Here is a 19,090-nt window from a genome sequence, read left to right on the forward strand (position 1 = left end):
ATAATGATGATGATCGCCTTCCTTCATTGCATATGCAGAGATGGCCAAATGTGGGTATTGTTTGCTGAGAAACAGGCACATATACAGACAGCCAACCCTCGACTCTCCTCTTTCACAAATACACATTCAGAAGTCTGGCATTATGGTGACCTTTCTTCGGATATTTTACCGCCCTCTTTCACAAAACACAGAAAACAAGTCCCCAAAGAATGGAACCTAAGCCCTTACACTATGTTTCTCTTCCTTCTCTCACACCACCCCTAACCCCCCAATGAGGAGGTGTGGTACAGCCTGCTCGAACAGCCCCACCCAACCCCCCCCCCCCCCAGTGAAGAAGTGTGGTACAGCCCACCCCTACAGGTACTATCAGTGTCTCAGTCCCTCAGGTTGTTGATGGAGGCGCAGATCTTGAGTGCAGGCCCCAGCTTGATATTCATGGTGGACATGAGGTGCTCCTCCCTCAGCAGAAGTAGGGCCTGACCGTCAATCTCCTGCGAGAGGAACTGACTCGCCAGGTCCTCACAGCCTAATGGACAGGAGAGAGAAAGAGTGTTATGAACATGGTCCTTCCGAGGCGATACAGAAGTACATCTGACTACGTCTAGAACCAAGGCACGAAGGGTGCATTTTAAACAGCACAGCAGCTGACTGGGGGCATCCGATTGCCATGCAGAGAATTATTTACTTATATTTGACTCTAAGGCTGTGCAAATGGACGTAGGTGACCCAGCTGGTCAGTCTGGCTACTTTCCCCCAACAAGCTTTTCTTGTCGGTAGAAGGTGAATGACCCCATTACACTTATAGAACTTTATTTTCATATCATTAACTCTACTTATATCCATTCCATAAATGGATAGATCTGGTTTTTATGAGCCACTCTGTGACACAGGGGATGTGACATGGACATACAAAGTAGTGCATTGTAGGTAAATGGTCATCTCAACCTGGTGTGATTTCACATTTTGGAACAAGCATTACTACTTGAAAAAGACAGAGGGACCCAGAACACCCACAAATGGTCATTTTCAGTTCTGCTAGCCAAGAGGGACACGCACTACTCAATGTAATAAAAGCAGGGCGAGGAATTAAATAAAACATCAAACAGTAAACCAGGGATACCAACGGGAAACTCACCTTGCAGAGATGAGATAAACTGACACACTTCCTCTACGCTCCAGTGAGAAGGGCTCCCAGACAGGAAGTGGGCCCCATCTAGCGAGAGGCCCCCGGGGGCCTGCCCTTCCAGCTGGGCCCTGCAATGAGCAGCTCGAGGGACAGAAAATGACGAGCCTGGAGACAGAGACAGGGAGTCCTCCTCTTCTTCCTCCTCGCAGCTGGAGACGTCTTCGGAGCGGCTGGACTCTGATCGACACTTTGGGTGGGAGGGGGGGGGGCGTGGGTTATTAGAAACAAGCTCCCAGTGAGTGTGGGCACTAGTGAGTAACATGACATCAATAAAGGGGCAGCCGTGCAGCTCAAATGGTGCCAGCGAGGACCCCGTCATCTTCAGGCTGGGCGTCATTTAGGGCAGCCATCGCACAGCAGGTCCCTCCTACAAGCTCACCCCACCCTTCCTACTGGCATCACCCCTCCACAGCCCAGCTGCACGCTTAGCAAAAGGTGCATAGAAAAGGAGACACACGTTTACAGTTGGAAAACACACGTTACAAGGGATGCTCACACACCTTGACAGGCAGGTGTCTTCCCGCTATTCTGGCACTGGCAATTTCTGAACTGCTTCTGCGAGGACCCCTGCGCCTCAGGATGCCATCAGGGCCTGCAGGCCCCCCAGCCACACTTCGCAGGGCCCGGCCGCGCCGTGAGCGGTACTGGTGGCTGCAGCTCACGTTGTATCTGCAGGGGTACAGCCATCAGCAGTTCAAGTAATGAGAGAGTAATGCTACCTGGCTGCCCCTGAATCACAAGGCAGCACTTCCACAGCATGGTGCTTTTGCACCCCCTAGTGGAGAATAAGTTCTGCAATTCAAGGTGAGAGTAAATAGGGATTAAAGCAGGAATTAAAACTAGCCAAAAAGGTAAAAACTATGGAAGATTATAAGCACAAAAATTCAAATGGCAATTCATTTTGCAATTGTCAATTCAATATTCAACCAGAGCATGCATTTGTCATTTCAATATTTAATCTGTGCATGTAATTTGAAAATACATTTTGCAATCGGCAATTCAATGTGCAAAGTGCTTATGCAATCCTTAATTCATTTCATAATGTTTTGAATAAAAAATAGAATGACAATTCACTGAATTGCATTTCGTTTTGCCATGGGCTTTTTGCCTCTTTATTCAAATGGCAATTCATTTGGCAATTGTCAATTCAATATTCAATCAGAGCATGCATTTGTCATTTCAATATTTAATCTGTGCATGTAATTTGAAAATACATTTTGCAATCGGCAATTCAATGTGCAAAGTGCTTATGCAATCCTTAATTCATTTCATAATGTTTTGAATAAAAAATAGAATGACAATTCACTGAATTGCATTTCGTTTTGCCATGGGCTTTTTGCCTCTTTATTCAAATGGCAATGGCGTCCCCGGGAATTGCATTGCATGTTGGGGAGAAAACTCAATTTGCAATTCCCAACTGTCAGATCGCTCATCAAGGTGGACCTTCATTAACGACGTCACTTCCTTGTTTAGGGCCTCGCTACCATTGATTTGTTCGTTTAGTTAGAATGAGTAATGGCGGCTGAAGAGCTTGCAGCAAATATTTCTGCCTTAGCAGATGACATGGAAATTAATCGGGTATCAGCAGTAGATGCGTTTGATAGGTTGTTTGTGTTGTCACAGAGGGTAACCAACTGCGTGACTTGATGTAACGCCTGAGCTACATTAGTTTGCACCCTTCTCGTATCAAGTCCAGTTAAGATTGTAAGTTCCTCTACCCTCTGTGACAACACAAACAACCTATCAAACGCATCTACTGCTGATACCCGATTAATTTCCATGTCATCTGCTAAGACAGAAATATTTACTGCAAGCTCTTCTGCCGCCATTACTCATTCTAACTTTTTTTTTTTTACGTTTTAAAGAACTTTATTTAGAGCAAAACAATTACAAACTCAAACAAACAGTTACTTATAAAAGTCTACATAACAATATATCACACCTCCTGTGGTAAAAGCATGTTATTGCAATGATATAATCAGCATGTTACAATCAAATAAGGAAAAGTGCAACTAGTTATAATTATTACAAATAATAAAAATAATAAATAATAATAAAAAAATTTAAAAAAAATAATAAAGAAGATAAAGGGGGTTTACTCATTCTAACTAAACGAACAAATCCGTTGAATGGTAGCGAGGCCCTAAACAAGGAAGTGACGTCGTTAATGAAGGTCCACCTTGATGAGCGGTCTGACAGTTGGGAATTGCAAATTGAGTTTTCTCCCCAACATGCAACGCAATTCCCGGGGACGCCATTGCCATTTGAATAAAGAGGCAAAAAGCCCATGGCAAAACGAAATGCAATTCAGTGAATTGTCATTCTATTTTTTATTCAAAACATTATGAAATGAATTAAGGATTGCATAAGCACTTTGCACATTGAATTGCCGATTGCAAAATGTATTTTCAAATTACATGCACAGATTAAATATTGAAATGACAAATGCATGCTCTGATTGAATATTGAATTGACAATTGCCAAATGAATTGCCATTTGAATAAAGAGGCAAAAAGCCCATGGCAAAACGAAATGCAATTCAGTGAATTGTCATTCTATTTTTTATTCAAAACATTATGAAATGAATTAAGGATTGCATAAGCACTTTGCACATTGAATTGCCGATTGCAAAATGTATTTTCAAATTACATGCACAGATTAAATATTGAAATGACAAATGCATGCTCTGGTTGAATATTGAATTGACAATTGCAAAATGAATTGCCATTTGAATTTTTGTGCTTATAATCTTCCATAAAAAACTGCATAAATGACTACAAAATGCTGATTAAAAAAATCTAAATAAGATGCTTAAGATTTCCTTACAATAAATTAAAAAAAAAAAAATCTAAAAAAGCCTCCGGCTCGACTTTACTAAAAATCTCTTTTAAAGAGTCAGTAAAATGGTAACTCTGCTTAAGGGACGCGGGCTGGGGTGCCCAATATAATACCTGGTGCCAACCATTTTTAGTTAACTAAATAACTTTCGTCATCTTTCCAAGAACGGGACCGTTGTTATTAATAGTTTCAGCACATTCAGCCTGCCATATTTTCATTACATGAGACAAGAGTAGAGGCTTGAGATATGAAGGTGGTATGAGTCACTGTTGCATATCTGAAGTAGCAGTGGTGGTGGTGGCAGTAGTAATAGTAACCATACCTCTTGGCACAAGTCATGGAGCAGAAGCGCTTGGAGCCCCGGAACTGGTTCGCTGGAGCAAAACCTTCACAGTATTCACACTTCATCACTGGGTGCAGGGGCGGGATAAGGAGTTACATCCAGGAAACACACAGAGCCTCTGGCTGGGCTCATCTGCTTGCTTTTTACAGGTCATAGACACTCACCTGCAGGAGACTCAGACTCTGTCTGGTCTGCAGGTGGTGCAGCCATTGGCAATGTCCCATCAGATCGATCCTTCACTGGTCCGGTGACCTGCCAATCAGCAAGTGGTTACCATGGTTACAGAGGCCACTCCCCTTGACAGTCCAGTAGTCTGTTCTACAAGCTTAGCGTAACTTCAATAATAAAGTCGGGTGTAAAGTCGTAAAGTGCACCTTAAGTCTTACGCTAAAACTAGCGCCGCATTCTTTGCCAGTTACACCACTGCTACTTAAACTACATCTAAGTTAGTAGCTAATAAATAAAAATACTGTCGCACAGAATGACGTTTTCACCATGCACAACCAATCGAAATCGCTGTCTCATATTACCAGAACCAACTTGCTGTTCCACATGTTTGTTGACTTTGGGTTATGCATAGCTACCGATTTGTTTCTCTGTATTTATGAGAACTGTTTAACTCACAGCTGTAATGAAACCTGTAATGAGTCATGGATGGTGCAATGTAAGAAGTGCGCACTAGGTAGCTTACTAGGTTTGGTTTAGGGGTGCAGCGGATCACAAAATTCACAGTTCGGCTCATATTACGGTATTTAAGTCACAGACTGGATCATAACACTGCTCTGTCTGTCTTTTCATTGCAACTTTGCATTGGGTGGAAGTCCACAGAGGACACACATCATTGTGTTTTTCTGTCTTATGTCAAGATCACTTATTTTTCTCGTGGTCTCAGTATAGCCAACGTTGTTTTTTCAAGATTATAAAATGAGTTCTTGGAAAAACAAGTTGCAGACAGGCGACCAATGTATGTCATGGGAAGGAGGGGATCAGATTCCACTAAAAATGCCATGGCTGTCATGCTGCTTCATTCATGCGTTTTTTTTTGTTATTGCGTTCTCACAGAAAATCTAAAATTCTCCATGTCCTACGCATAAGTGGGGGATTCTCTTTAGGTGTGAGAAATGATTTTAAGTTTTAAAAGTGACAGCGGCAATAAAGCTTTCACACTATGGTGGTAAAATTTTACAGTTAATCCGTGGTTAACATATGGGGGGGGGGAATCCGTATGCATCAATGGAGATATGCATCATACTACTAGTATGTTTAGCAAATTTGTGGTCAAGTTAGATAGACATTTATAATAGGTGCTTGACAGTCACTTTACTACATGAGATACTCAACCTCAATGTAGACAGACAGGGTTCACACGAAACAAATAATGGCAGGGCAGTGCATTTCACTGGCCTGCCAGCTGACGTTAGCTCTCTAGACTAAGGTTCAAGCCAGTGACCTTGTTTTATCCTAAATCAGTGGACAAAGTAACAAGTTATTAAAATTATCACTGACAACGTTATACTATTACTTGTTAAAGACAAAAATGTTTTTGTTAGATTATTCACATTTGTGCCATTTTCACTTTTTTAGATTTTTTTTAAGATGGACTTTACACCTAATATTAAGTTGGTGTTTACGTTATAACATAGTGCTACGTTGAAACTACTTGTGTGGGGTGCGACCGATTGTTTTTCAGCAGTGTGTACACTGGAATGTAAGGGCAGTTTATGTCCATCGGAGGCTAAGATTGGTGCAACCCACCGCAGGTCTAGCTCTTGCTCTGATAAAGAACTTACTGGAAAGGGCTCTGCACCTTCCTGGATGACAAAGCCCTCAATTAGGTGAGTGAGGACTTGGGGTTTGACTACAGCCTGGGGAGGGGGGCCCTTCTCCTGCCCACCTCCTGCTCGACAAGTAGAAAGGGACAGGCAGGATGGAGTGGAGGTGGTACCACAGGCTGAAGAGGAATAAAAAGAAAAAAGAGAGAAGGAATGAGAAGCCGAATAAGTGGCAAAAATGTCACTCCTATATTTTAATTCTCAACAACACTGTAATTAGACAGTATTATATCATTATATCAGCAATGCAGAAACATTGATTCCTCGCCTTCTTCAATAGCCGGAGTCAAGATAGGAGGGGATAGCTCTCTGGCCGGGGGAGTGGAGACCAGGCTGGGCCCGGCCACTGACATGTTCACATCGCACTCCGACTTCCTCTTCAGAGAGCCAGCTGCAGGTTTTCCCTTCAAGTCACAGGAAACATGATGAGTCGGGCTTTTAGACACACATGCTCACATCAATTGGTCGAGGACGGTTATAGAAGTTAACTAATGGAGAATGTATGCTTCACTCACCTGCATCTGAACGGACTGCACGTGCACTGGATCTCCACTAGGAGGCACTGCCAGTGACGGGGTAGCCTGGATGTCCAAAGGGTGGGCGACAGAGAGGCAGGGAGCAGAAGAATTGGCGGCAGAGGGCGAGGCAGAGGAGGAAGAGCGGGCTGGATTTAGTAGAGGACCTTGAGTGGCAGGCAGGTGAATCTGAGAGACCTGGGTCAAAGGCAGTGCACTCTGGGGTGACTTCAGGCCCGCACTGGAGCCACCACCGACTCCCACGCCTCCTCCTGTGGCCACGGAGGTCACCTTGCTGGTGGAGTTATTCAGAGACCCGCTATCCTGGGCACAGCAGCTTCGAGCCTGCGCTAGAGCCAAAGCCTGGGAGTTTCCTAGAGAACCCTGCCTGGCACCCACCAGCTGAACAGGAACATGCGGCGGCAGGTGAGAGGTACTGCACTGGGGGTTGCTTGGTGGTGCAGGTAGAATTGGAGGGGGGTGTCTTGAGGGAAGCTGGAGGGGCAAGCGGAGGCCTTGGACAGTTTTCGGCTGAATGGGGACAGGACCGGAAGTATGGGCCATCTTCTCAGAGCTTATGTTAGTGTTGGTTTGCTGGAGTGGTTGAACCACCAGTGTCTGCGTGTTAATATTAGGTTTGGGCCCTGCAGAGCTGACAGGATACCCCTGCGATGGGGTTGAGGTGTTGGAAGTCGGAACCAAGATGTGAGTCGCCGTGGTAGCCGAGGTAACTGTGGTGACAGCACGTGCTTGACAGAAGCCAGAAGTAGAGAGAAGAAGCTGAGAGAGAGGAATAGATGGAGAAGGGGAAGAAGAGGGGGGCAGGGGAGGGGCTGGTGGAGGGGCCATGTTGGGCTGGTTTCCGGTTTTGAGGTTCATACTGGGAATAGTGGGAGTGGAGGGCTGGGTGTAAGAGGGCAGTTTAGCATGCATTTGTTGCTGCTGTGGGGGCTGCAGCTGCTGCCCTGTGGTTTGCTGCCCTGTGGTCTGTTGCGCAGTCTGGGGAAATTGCTGTTGTGGCTGTTGGACCATAGAGTAGGCGGCTGAGGACCCAAGAAAAAAGAGAAACAGATGGGGGGAAATATCAGCTTAGGAGCCCTCAACATGCCACCTGAGCACAGTGACCCCAACACTGCTTGGACGTCACACGCGTCACAAAATACTTCCTGGTCCTTGAATTTTAATTATTTAATTAATTAGAAAAGGAGGAGGTTAGAAAATGACAGGCATTAGTGATGTCATGGAGTGAAACTCCGGTTCTTCCTACCCGTGTCCTTCCGGTCGGGGCACTCTGTCTTCACTGTGGCAACCTGAGAACTGGAGACACAGCGGAGGGCCAGGTTCTGGACCTGAATGGAGAGACACATGTCAGAAAGCAAGGGGAGTGATGCGTCAGGCACCGAGTCCCACGGATACTTCGGAAGCGCTCTTACTTGGTCTGTGTCGGATTGGCTATTAGAAGAGACGGGAGTAACTTCGTGTTGCTGATGTTGCTGTTGGGTCTGTTGCTGGGTGACTGTTGCTACAGCAGCTGTTGCTGTGCCAGAAGGCATGAATATAAGCTGCGAGGAAAGTGGTGTCCTAAGAGAGCGATTAACCTGGTAAAGGATGGTAGTTAAACGGTTAATAAAAATGTCCATTTAAAACAACATAAGATATAATAATGCAAACCTCATACTATGTCAAACACTGAAATAACAGTAATGATCCCAGGATAGCGGGTCTCTGAATAACTCCACCAGCAAGGTGACCTCCGTAGCCACAGGAGGAGGCGTGGGAGTCAGTGGTGGCACCAGTGTGGGCCTGAAAATGAAATTTCAAACTCACTCTGAGGAACATCTGTCCCTGTCCAGCTGTGTTTCCACCCAGCAGTACTGACTGACTCAGGGCTGATGATGTCGTAGAGGAGGCGGGGCCAAGAGGCCGAGGGTTGCTCATGGCTCCCCCCCCCGAAGAACTTAAGTTCACCTGCGAAATTAACTTGACGTTAGGCAGAAAGGATTAAACCTAAACCTTTGTGATAAAAAGCCATTTTAGTATTGTTATGTCTACTCTGTAATCAATAAAGGAGCACAATGTGAAAGAAAACTAAAATTTCATTCCTAAACACTTCCTTATGTGTTCAAAAAGTAACTTCAAACTGCAAGTGAAGCTCATTTGATGCATTTTAACCAATTAAAACTAGCGAGTATGAATATCAGCCTAATAAAGAAAGATTCATATTCCTGGTATAGCGAGAGAGACATTTGGACGCACGGTGCAGTGAGCTGTGCTGGTGGCTTGGGAGACACTGTTACTGGGGGAACTGGACTGACGGCTGGCTGCGAGGGTGGCCTGGAGAGAGAGAGGTACGAGGAATGACAGAAAATCAGCATCCAAACAGGACCCTCCTAGGATGTCACGGCTGCTCAAACACATGGCACTAACAAGCTTCCCCCGACCCAGGCAGCCAATGGCAGACCCAGAGGCACCCAAAAGCACTGCTTCATGGCAGTACTGGTACCTGCTGCACGGCCGCAAGGTTCTGGAGCTGGGCACTGCTAATCTGTTGCTGCAGCATCAGTTGCTGGAAGTACTGGGCCGCATTGGGCTGCCTCTGCAGGGCCTGGAGAGCCTGTATCCAGCAATGAGAACAGTGGTTATACTGGGAGAAAAAAGGCACAAGAAAGCTTCCCAGTTAATGCTTAGTGTAACATTAAGCCGGTACTTCGAGTCTGTGTACAAGGAAAGAACCACCTACTAAATCAACATACACTAAACTACGTACATGTGTACTACATCTGATCAGGTTTCCATACCTCTTATTCTGCCAACATTATATTTTTTATTACTGGTTTCTCTTCCTGTGAGTACTGCTGAATTTTCTCTTCATTATGCTTATGTTAATGTGCTAATGCTAATAAGGCTACACTGAATAAACTGCAGAAAAAAAGCCCATTAAATACTCACTGCTTGAGGGCTGATTTCCAAGTAGTCATTCCACATCTTATTTACTTACATTATAACTAATAAGCTTATTATTAGCTTTCATACAAACTCAAGAGGTAGAAATGTGTACTTTATAACAACCACAACAATCAGAGTGGACACTTTTTTGTACAATTTTATTATACATTTCCATCTATTATCCAGGCATTTTTTATAATGATTCTGGGTGGCCAATATGTTAGGGCATGACAACTACCTATAAGGTAAAAGGCAAAGTACAAGGGGAAACGTAATATGCATGTATAGACCCACTGACCTGTACAGCCTGTCTCTCATACAGAGACATTTGAGATATCTGAGGTGGGCGAGAGTTTCCCCCAGATGGAGTGTTTCCATTAGCAGAACCTGCATTCTGGTCCCCATCAGTCTCCATCCTGAGTGGAAAGCAAAGCTGTCAATCAAAGATTCACAAAACAAAACATTGGCTTGGGGGAATGAATAATGGAGGCTGATGGTTATTGGCTGTACAAAGTAACACTCATAAAGTCTTTATCCTTTTTAATTCTATTACTGATCATAACTTATTTGAATCAATGATGAATAGACGGTAAGTATCCCCCCAACAAACAAACAAACAAAAAATAAACGTGTCTTTCCGTAACACACAGCTAATTTAAATTTCTGGACATGGACTCAAAATCAACACTTGAAACAATGCACAAATAACAAAGTATTATTTCTGCAAGCACATGCAATACGTTAATATATCCAAAAACTTCCATACACTAAAATGCAGTTACAGTCCAATTGTCCATAAATAACGGATGATTTATCTCGCAACTTCTCAATTTTCTCAGAGAAAATGTAAACGAAATAGAAAATGCTAACTTAACAGATTCCCCGTGGTCGTAGTTTAGCTACAGGATTTACATGGTGAAATTTATTGCAAGAATCCCGTTTCTTTAGCTGAAATACAAAGCGAGTTGTACCGCGATTAAAATACCTTAACCCCTTAGCTACTCTTAATACTGCTTACGTGTAGCACTTACGTGCTTAAAACAATACTTACAGATAAATAACAGCGTTACTATAAAACTTCCATATTATATTAATATCTATTACTATTAATAAATACCATATTGTAAACAGTAAAATCGCGCTTGCAGCTAAAATACAATCGCTATTATCAGTTCGCAGTGGCAATATACGTTTCTTTTTATTAGTTTTGCATGAGCAAAGAACAGTTTTCCCATCAAGTCCTTTCTAGATATACATACGTCTATTTCCCCCCTCCTTGTGTAATAGTTTTCTGTAGTCGTTTATTTATGTTTTCATATAATTCGCTACCAAGCACCTAATAATATAAAAATCCGCGATTCTGCTAATAGACAAAATATTCCGCCTCCTTTTTTGGCGTCTGTCTATGCACTTCCGGCGTAGACTGATGACGTCTAACAGCCGCGAGGAATGGCGCGCATAATAATAATAATAATAATAATAATAATATTTCGAAATCATAGTTACATTTCCTACTAATCCGTATAGCACTGGATCGTCCCGTTATGAAAAAATTCTAGCGCGATTTGCAACGTATTTTCGTAAGCATTTATAATATGTGGCTATAAAATGGCTCACTTAAATGTTTTTAGATATTCCATGGACGTTAAGTAACAGCTAAGCTGAAAAAAGTCCTAAAACCTTAAAAAATTTAATTTAATTTCTTTATTAGCTACTTTATATTCCTTGAATGTGTTTTATTTCATAAAAATGCTAAATGTTCTTAACCTAAGAAGATGAGTGACAAAACACGTGTTAAGGTTTCTCGGGATTCTTGGGATCTCTGAGGACCTCACATAGACTGCTTACTCTTCTGCTCTTGCAAAGAAAGCCCAGCAGCCATTGCATTTCTTATGAAAACTGAAGAAAGCTGTTTACGAGACACATTCTCACAAACTTCTCAAGTGATATAATAGAATGCTGCCTGACCAGCAGCATCACCGACTGCCAAGACAACCGCACAGCAGGTGACTGCAAGGCTTTGTAGCCAGGGATAAAACTGTACGAATTCCTGATGTATGGCTCCCAGAAATCGATGTTGTCAGTAAAAGGGGTGTCTGAAGAGAGCACCTTGAATCAACAAGGGTAACACACACCCCAGCCATGAACTCTTTGCCCTTCTGCCATAAGAGCATGTGCTGTTAAACCCCCAGACTGGCAAACAGCTTTTTTTCCCACACAGTGCACATCCTGAACCCCTCAAAAAGAATCCAGTATGAACACCCAACCAAACTTCTGGAATAAATATATACACCAATCAGCCACATACAGGTGAAATGAATAACATTGATTTTCTCATTACAATTGCATCTGTCAAGGGTGTTGTTATATATTAGGCAAATGAACAGCCAGTTCTTGAATTTGATGTGTTGGAAGCTGGAAAAAGTGTAAGCATCTGAGCAGCTTCGACGTTCGAGCAGCTGTGATGTTTCACAATGACAATGAAGTTGAATGAAACTGTGCAGCCTCAGGTGCCTTTTCATGCCGATCGTCTTGGAGTCTAAGGAGCACAAACTCCAAGGAATGATACTACTGCTCCAATGGTTCCCAGGACTAACAGGGCAACAGAAAAGAATAACTAGCGTTTGTTACATGCAATTCAATCTACTTACTTTCATTTTTTACTTTATATTAGTTTCATTTCTGCTATTCTACATTGATGCATTTCTGTGGAATATCAGTTGAGGGAAGAGGGGAATAAAAGACAAGAAAATTAGGAGAAAGGGTGGAAATACTAATAAACCTATTTGTATAGTGCAGACGTGGCCACAAACATGGGCAGAAAACAAGAAAGACGGAGAGGTGTAAAAGGCAGGGGAGCGGGTTAAAGTAAGGGAATGTCCCAGGGCGCATAAATAGATACAGCTCCCAAACGAAGGTCTACTGTATATTAACACACTTCATATATACGACAAAAATTGTGTCCTCAAAAGTGAAGATCACCAATGCGTATAAGGCATAACTTAGAGGTCAAATAAAAAATGAACTTGAGTCTCATGATTCTTCTACTAATTTCTAATAATTTAAAATACAGCATATTACAGTATATACAGTGCTCACAGAAGGTTTGGGGTTGCTTGCTCGATTCAGTAAAAATATTGCAATTTGGCTTTACAACAAAAATAATTAATTCATTTACAAAATATATTATGTTTAAAACAGTAGTTTTAAAGATTTGTAAAAAGGGTTAGAAAAAATCTACCTTTCAGTGAAGTAGCTTGATCTCACACTGAAAAATCCAACCTTTCTTTGAAATAAATTTATTCAAAGAAAAAACAAATCCTTCATTAAGAAATAATTATTTTTAACAAAAACACATGTGCCACAATTATTGGCAGCCCTGGAAATTACAGTGAACACAATGTAACTGAAGCATGTTTCCCCTGTAAATTCTACATCTTTAGGTTGATTGGAGTGAAAAGGAACCTTCAAGCTGTCATCCATGACTTCCTGATTAACTGGGATACAAACATGAGGTGACACAGATCCCAAATTCCCTTAGTCATCCATCTACATGGCAAAGGTAAGAGAACATACGAAACTAATGAGGGAGAAGTGTGTTGACCTTCATAAGTCAGGGAATGGGCATGGAAAATAGTTACTTGCCTGAAAATTTCTACTGTTAGGGAAATAAAAATGAGGACAACAACTGGAACTGTTACAAACCTGCCTGGAAGGGGACCCAAGTTTATTTTCCACCCACATACAGTGATGAAGATTGTAAGAGAGGCAAAAAATCCCCAAGGATCTCTGGTGGTGATTTACAAGACAAAGTAAAATCTTGGGGTTACCACGTCTCTGAAAAAAAACCATCAAACGCCACATTCATTCTAATGGATTATTTGTGTCATGCCCTGCTCGTCGGCTCCTCCTGTGTGCCACGCCCCCTGCTTACCCACATGTGTTTCCCGGATTGTACCCAGCTGTGTCTGCTTATTTTCAATCAGTCCTGTGTATTTCAGTCCGTGTCTTACCCGAGTCCTTTGTCCGTCATTGATGTCAGTCAGCGTCTGATGTTCCATGCACCTCGTTTTCCGCCATTAAACCCCGTTTTCCCCGTATTCCGCTTGCCTGCCTGCTCCTTGCTCGCTAGCCTGCCAGCGCGTTCGCTCACTTCCGGAGCGTCCCGTGACAATTTGAATGGTATGCCAGAAAAAAAGCTTTTTATGTCAGCTAACTGTTAGGAGAAAGCGCCGTAGCTTTCACTCCTACAATCTAGTTATGTCAGGAGAAAGCGCCGTAGCTTTCACTCCTACAATCTCCTGTGTGAGGAAGCGCCGCAGCTTACTACTCACACACTTCCACTTTTAGGACCCAGGAATAACGAGACAGCACAAATGTAAACACCGGGAGTTTGCGAAAGACTATTAAAACTTTGACCTCAACCTTATTAAATGTTATAGGAGAAGATTCAGTGCTGTTATATTGGCAAAGGAAGGTTGTACAAAGTATTAAAAGCAGGGCAATAATTGTGGCACATGTGTTTTTGTTAAAAATAATTATTTCTTAATGAAGGATTTGTTTTTTCTTTGAATAAATTTATTTCAAAGAAAGGTTGGATTTTTCAATTTTTTTTTCAGTGTGAGATATAGCTACTTCACTGAAATGTAGATTTTTTTTAACCCTTTTTACAAATCTTTACAAGGGGTGCCAATAATTGTGGAGGGCCCTGTACACAGATATGTTAAACATTCCTTGTCAATGTTGTGAAATATATAAATTTGCAACATTTTCACAAATATAAGCAAGCGCCCCAATAGTTTTTGTAAGCACTGTACCTCACTTGTATGTTGCTTTGAGCAAAAGCATCTAAATAATTAAACGTAAACATACAGTACAACCATCTTTAAAACTTAACCTGCTTGCTGTTATGGACCCCTTTGGCAGTGTGGTGAGGCTTGTGGACTGCTCCTCAGACTAATCATGAAAACATCCTTGATACCTGTTGGTGACCAAGTCGCAGGTAATGATGATACTGCTCTGGTATGTGGTCTACATTCATTATTGGGAAATGCTAGATTTCAACTAGAGCTGAAAATATAGTTTTTTTTTGTAACCAAGTTCATGGATTCCTGGTTAAGAAGCGCTGCTCTAAAGCACCATATTTCAAGCTGGTCCTTGGTCCAAGACAGTCCACAGCTGGGAGGAAGCAAAAACGCGGACTGTCTGGGGGTTCCCAAAGACTGGTTTGAGAAACACTGCTCTAAAGTTAAGAAACTTTTTTAAACTTTTGTAAAAAAAATAAAATAAAAAAGAACAGGACAAACTGTAATTTTCTTCTTTTATTTATGTAAACGCAGCATTTTATATAATGTCTCACAACCACAACAAGCATTACAAACCTGCTAGCAACAGGGGCTCTTCCTAGTTACCGTTGTGAACCACCTCGCATTTCTCGATTGGTGACAAAAGCACGTTGGGTGTTGTACGAAGAAGTCATACTGTTGACTTACCTACAACACTACAGCACAGTCCTACTCATTAAAGAAGCAAACAGTACAAGGCAGAGGCGTAATCAGATACACACTTTATTCTTTACTACTAATCTTGCCTCAAAGGTGAAAACAAAAATAGCTATTTAAATTTGCTTTGAAGTAAACAGTAAAAATAAGAGCACTGCAATGGGAGTTCACGAATCTCATTAAAGTTCAAACACACCTGCAGTACAGATGACTTGACGGTTATGCATCAGTGCTGTTCTTTGGATTCACAGCTATCTATGTGCGTCCAAATACTGAATTACTCCTGTGGCTTTTTCCAAGCTTAGAAATATATACACCACAACATAAATGGAAATGGAAAAAAAAGTCATCACATGTATATTAGGAATCGTACAGTATTAAAATAACAATCATTATTTCAGTAGCTGCATTTTCTTGCCAAATGTTTAACCAGTGTCACATTCCTTCTTGAAAAAAATAATATTACAGTTACAGTTTTTGTTTTTCTGGCCATCCGTACATTTACATTATAGTCGTAACTGTCAACAACATTGCTATAACTTTGTGATATTTCATTTGGTTAAATCACAGCTAAATTCTATGTAACAGCACATGATATATCTCTATTTCCCATGTTATTGTTGGAATTGCTGCTCTGTCAAATATTATGACTATCTGGGATGTGCAACACTGTTCCATAATATTTAGAAACATCTATAACATAACACAAATCTCCTATTCTTCATAATTTTTACGATTCTCGATTATCCTTTAATGTTTCATATCTTTGAATTCCAAAAAAAGTCACCATAAACATATACATCCTGATATGAATTTGATGAGGTCACATGGGCAGCAATTGATCATCTCTCTCTTCCGACTCCTCCCCCAAAGGCTCAGTGGCCACACCCTGGCAGGTAGGCGGTTCCTCCCGACTGCCACGGGATCGACACACAAAGTCACACCCATCCTAAATGATGAAAAGACAGACGAGTTTAAAACGCGTCCGTTAACACCATGGCCATGGGCATAGATCGTCAATACTCACTGCAGTCAGGTTTCCAATTTCCTGCCAGAAGGAGTAGTTGGGAAATTGCTCCATCCCTTTGGCTCCAACAACCAGCCGCTGGTAGAGGAATCCACCAATCAAGTACACCGCCAAGCAGGTAAAACCACTGAGGCATAAGAAGACACATGAACACAGCTCAGAGAATCACCAATTTTAACATCCCAAAACAAAATTATAGCTAATGAAGCCATGTTGGTTCATTCTTACATGATCAGCAGAATCGAACCCAAGCTCAGTTTAGAGGATACGGGTGGACAGACGGCACTGGAATCCAGCTCAAACAGATAAAAACAGTTCTTCTCCCTTTGTCTCTCCTCCAGAATTATTGCTAGATCACCCTGTGGTGGAACAAAAATAAATGAGCGAATAAACAAGTGACAGGTGAGTTATTTTATCATTGAATTACAGATAAACAGAAGTTCCCCCAGACCCAGGTTTGCAGGAGTGGCTAATGGTGAATAGCACCTCAAATTAATAATGTATCAATTAGTCCTCGACTAGATCATGTACACTCGCTAATTTCAGATGCATCCTTAGACTACGCTCACATTAACAGGCAGAAGTAATACAAATCTGATGTTTTCATTGCTGTTTGTGGACACAGGAATTAGATCCTTTCATATGTGGTCATAGATTGGATAAATAAGGGAATCGTAACCATGAGGCATGAATGGGAACAGTCAGATCGGAATTCATGTGGTTTTTTTCTTATATGCATGTGCTGAGCATTTTCCGTTGTTGATAGCACTGTGCAAAAACGTATCAATGTGCGCATGTGTGCCATTTCGGAGGACAGTTGCATTGACATTACAGTTAGATACAAGTCACTTGTAATTATCAATGGGAACCATCAAGATAGGCCAACCTGGTCGGAGCAAAACTTCGGAATTGAACACTGAGGCTCGTAATGTGAACGTAGCCTTAGTGATTCTGGCCTGGACCCGTGTAACAACGTATTATGTAATAATGCCGCATTATATAACAACTCAACACAAGGTAACAAATTGAATGATGATAATAATAACAATGATAATTATGATGATATCAACAAGACAATACTGTGATATAAAATTATAATGGAACAAGCTAGCGCCCGGAATTCCACTTACCGCCAAGACTCCTGGCTTGCAAGAGATCATGATGATGGCCTTCCGCCCCTCACTGCTACAGTGCCTGTCATACGAAGAGCCGTTCTTGTAGATCAGCATCACCCAGTCACCTGGAGGATGGGGGGTGTTAAAATAGGATCTACAGTATACTGATCTACAGGATCTATAAACTCTCCACAAAGCAGGAAAAACCCTAACGGTGTTTCTCAGCCTGGACAGTCAGACACTCAGACAGTCCCTCCCAAGCAGGAAGCTGGGAAGGAGCAAAAATGTGGACCATCATAGGTTCCCCAAGGACCGGGTTGGGAAACTCTAGTGTAAAGCAAAAGTGATACACAATTTCATTACTAAAGCCATTCCCCACCCAGGTTCCCACTGAGCTGATGACCATACAAAATGTTCACAATGTTCCCAAAATGTTGAAAGAACATCAGAGCAAACAGCTGTACTTACTGCCACCAATAGCCTCTGTGACGTTGTACCTCCCTACAACAGTCTCCTTTCCCTCTTTGTCTCTCTGCACAACTCCTCCTTCGGGGATTTCCCCAGCATCACCACACACGCGAAACTGGTACGTGTAGGCTTCATCTCCACCGGTGTTCACAGTGAAGCTTAGAGATAGAAGTGGGACACCCATTAACAGGGACACAAAGTCACATCAGAGCTAAATAACAATGTGATCATGAATGACTGATTACAGAAATGTGAGGCACTGTTGTAATGTGTAATTCTAAATGGATGTTTATCTGCTATAAGATAACACAGTGATGGTGGAAGATGGGATGGGATTTTTGGCTCATACTCACTTCCTATTTGTGAGGGGCTCCAATCTGCCCAAAGCTTCTTTTTCGGCCTGTGAATTCTTCGATACTGAGTCCAGCTTACAGTTGCTTGTGTTGTTGCCAGCTTCCCCATCTTCAATGACGAGGACCAACAGAACAACTAAAGACAGCACTGGCATTTTGTGGAATATATACATCGGATCCTGGGGAAAGACGTATGATTAATGGAATACAATGGAATGCATTTAACAACACTTAAACTTAAATAGTCTGAAGTGACTGAGCAGGACAAACAGTTGCTTCCCAAAAGAACTGCAAAGAAGAAATATTTTTTTAAAGCGTTTTACTCCACATTAACCTTTATATTATTCAGAACACCGGAACTTCTCACCGTAACAGTGAGAAGACTCAGTGACAGCCATATGACGCTTACTCACTCAAAAAACATGTGGCCCAAGTTAAAAGAAGCGAGCTCATTTCCAACCTACCTCGGCTTTCTCCAACACGGTTAAGGAGAGCGAACAGATCGAATATAATCAGGATAAATATCCTTTACTACTTTAGCTACAGCTAACTGGTTCCTCGAATTACGCCTTACTAACCGTAACTGACAGCTAGGGTAGTCACCTCGCTTATCAGAAAACCACGAGCGATGCAACGGTCGAAATGGAAAAAAAAATCAGACGTATTACGGGGAAGAAAACTCAATAAGCATCATTGGTTACAGATATTGGCAAACGTAGGCATGCGAAATCCACATAGTTGCTGGCTTTATCATATACTTTCACTATGCAGATTATCATTATTATCCCATGTCCAATCCGAAACGCGGAAGTGAAACTAAACATAGAGGTCATGTGACTGAACTAGGAAACAGTCATTCTTTCGTGCCATGTGACCGACATTGTAGAAGATGAGCTTTTTTTGGTTTAAATGTGTTTTGTTTCACCTATTCATCGATCATCGTTAAAAGACTGAGCCTGTTTATGC

General features: G+C 42.1%; 2 protein-coding genes across 3 annotated transcripts; both read right to left on the reverse strand.

Moving 5' to 3' along the window:
* Positions 1-309: 309 nt before the first annotated feature.
* Positions 310-14,027, reverse strand: phc1 (polyhomeotic homolog 1). Of its 2 annotated transcripts, none has more exons than XM_049026563.1 (15): positions 13,674-14,027; positions 9,959-10,076; positions 9,218-9,328; positions 8,971-9,048; positions 8,542-8,682; positions 8,148-8,312; positions 7,982-8,063; positions 6,715-7,757; positions 6,468-6,603; positions 6,158-6,318; positions 4,532-4,619; positions 4,347-4,434; positions 1,687-1,855; positions 1,136-1,373; positions 310-526 (listed from the first exon to the last, which is right to left on the reverse strand). In XM_049026563.1, the coding sequence occupies exons 1-15, from the start codon at positions 13,691-13,693 to the stop codon at positions 375-377; spliced, it is 2,790 nt and encodes a 929-aa protein (XP_048882520.1). In that variant the 5' UTR covers positions 13,694-14,027; the 3' UTR covers positions 310-374. The 2 variants fall into 2 exon arrangements, with proteins under 2 accessions (XP_048882520.1, XP_048882521.1); XM_049026564.1 differs by lacking the exon at positions 13,674-14,027 and adding an exon at positions 10,920-11,069.
* A 941-nt stretch (positions 14,028-14,968) lies between these two features.
* Positions 14,969-18,958, reverse strand: m6pr (mannose-6-phosphate receptor (cation dependent)). Its single transcript, XM_049026314.1, has 7 exons — positions 18,589-18,958; positions 18,125-18,303; positions 17,772-17,929; positions 17,319-17,428; positions 16,417-16,547; positions 16,189-16,315; positions 14,969-16,110 (listed from the first exon to the last, which is right to left on the reverse strand). Exons 2-7 carry the CDS (start codon positions 18,295-18,297, stop codon positions 15,985-15,987), a joined length of 825 nt encoding a protein of 274 aa, XP_048882271.1. The 5' UTR covers positions 18,298-18,303; positions 18,589-18,958; the 3' UTR covers positions 14,969-15,984.
* Between the last annotated feature and the right edge of the window lie 132 nt (positions 18,959-19,090).

This window comes from Brienomyrus brachyistius, chromosome 9 (assembly GCF_023856365.1).
Source record: "Brienomyrus brachyistius isolate T26 chromosome 9, BBRACH_0.4, whole genome shotgun sequence".
NCBI classification, from domain to species: Eukaryota; Metazoa; Chordata; class Actinopteri; order Osteoglossiformes; family Mormyridae; genus Brienomyrus; species Brienomyrus brachyistius.

Coding starts and splice junctions, on each gene's coding strand:
- phc1 (XM_049026563.1), bottom strand. CDS start 13,693: ATGACGGACAAAGGACTCGG. Junction 9,329..9,958: donor ATGAGAGACAGGCTGTACAG/GTCAGTGGGTCT, acceptor TGCTGGATACAG/GCTCTCCAGGCCCTGCAGAG. Junction 527..1,135: donor GTTTATCTCATCTCTGCAAG/GTGAGTTTCCCG, acceptor CCTGTCCATTAG/GCTGTGAGGACCTGGCGAGT.
- m6pr (XM_049026314.1), bottom strand. CDS start 18,297: ATGTATATATTCCACAAAATGCCAGTGCTGTCTTTAGTTGTTCTGTTG. Junction 17,429..17,771: donor CACAGAGGCTATTGGTGGCA/GTAAGTACAGCT, acceptor CCCATCCTCCAG/GTGACTGGGTGATGCTGATC. Junction 16,111..16,188: donor AAATTGGAAACCTGACTGCA/GTGAGTATTGAC, acceptor TTCATCATTTAG/GATGGGTGTGACTTTGTGTG.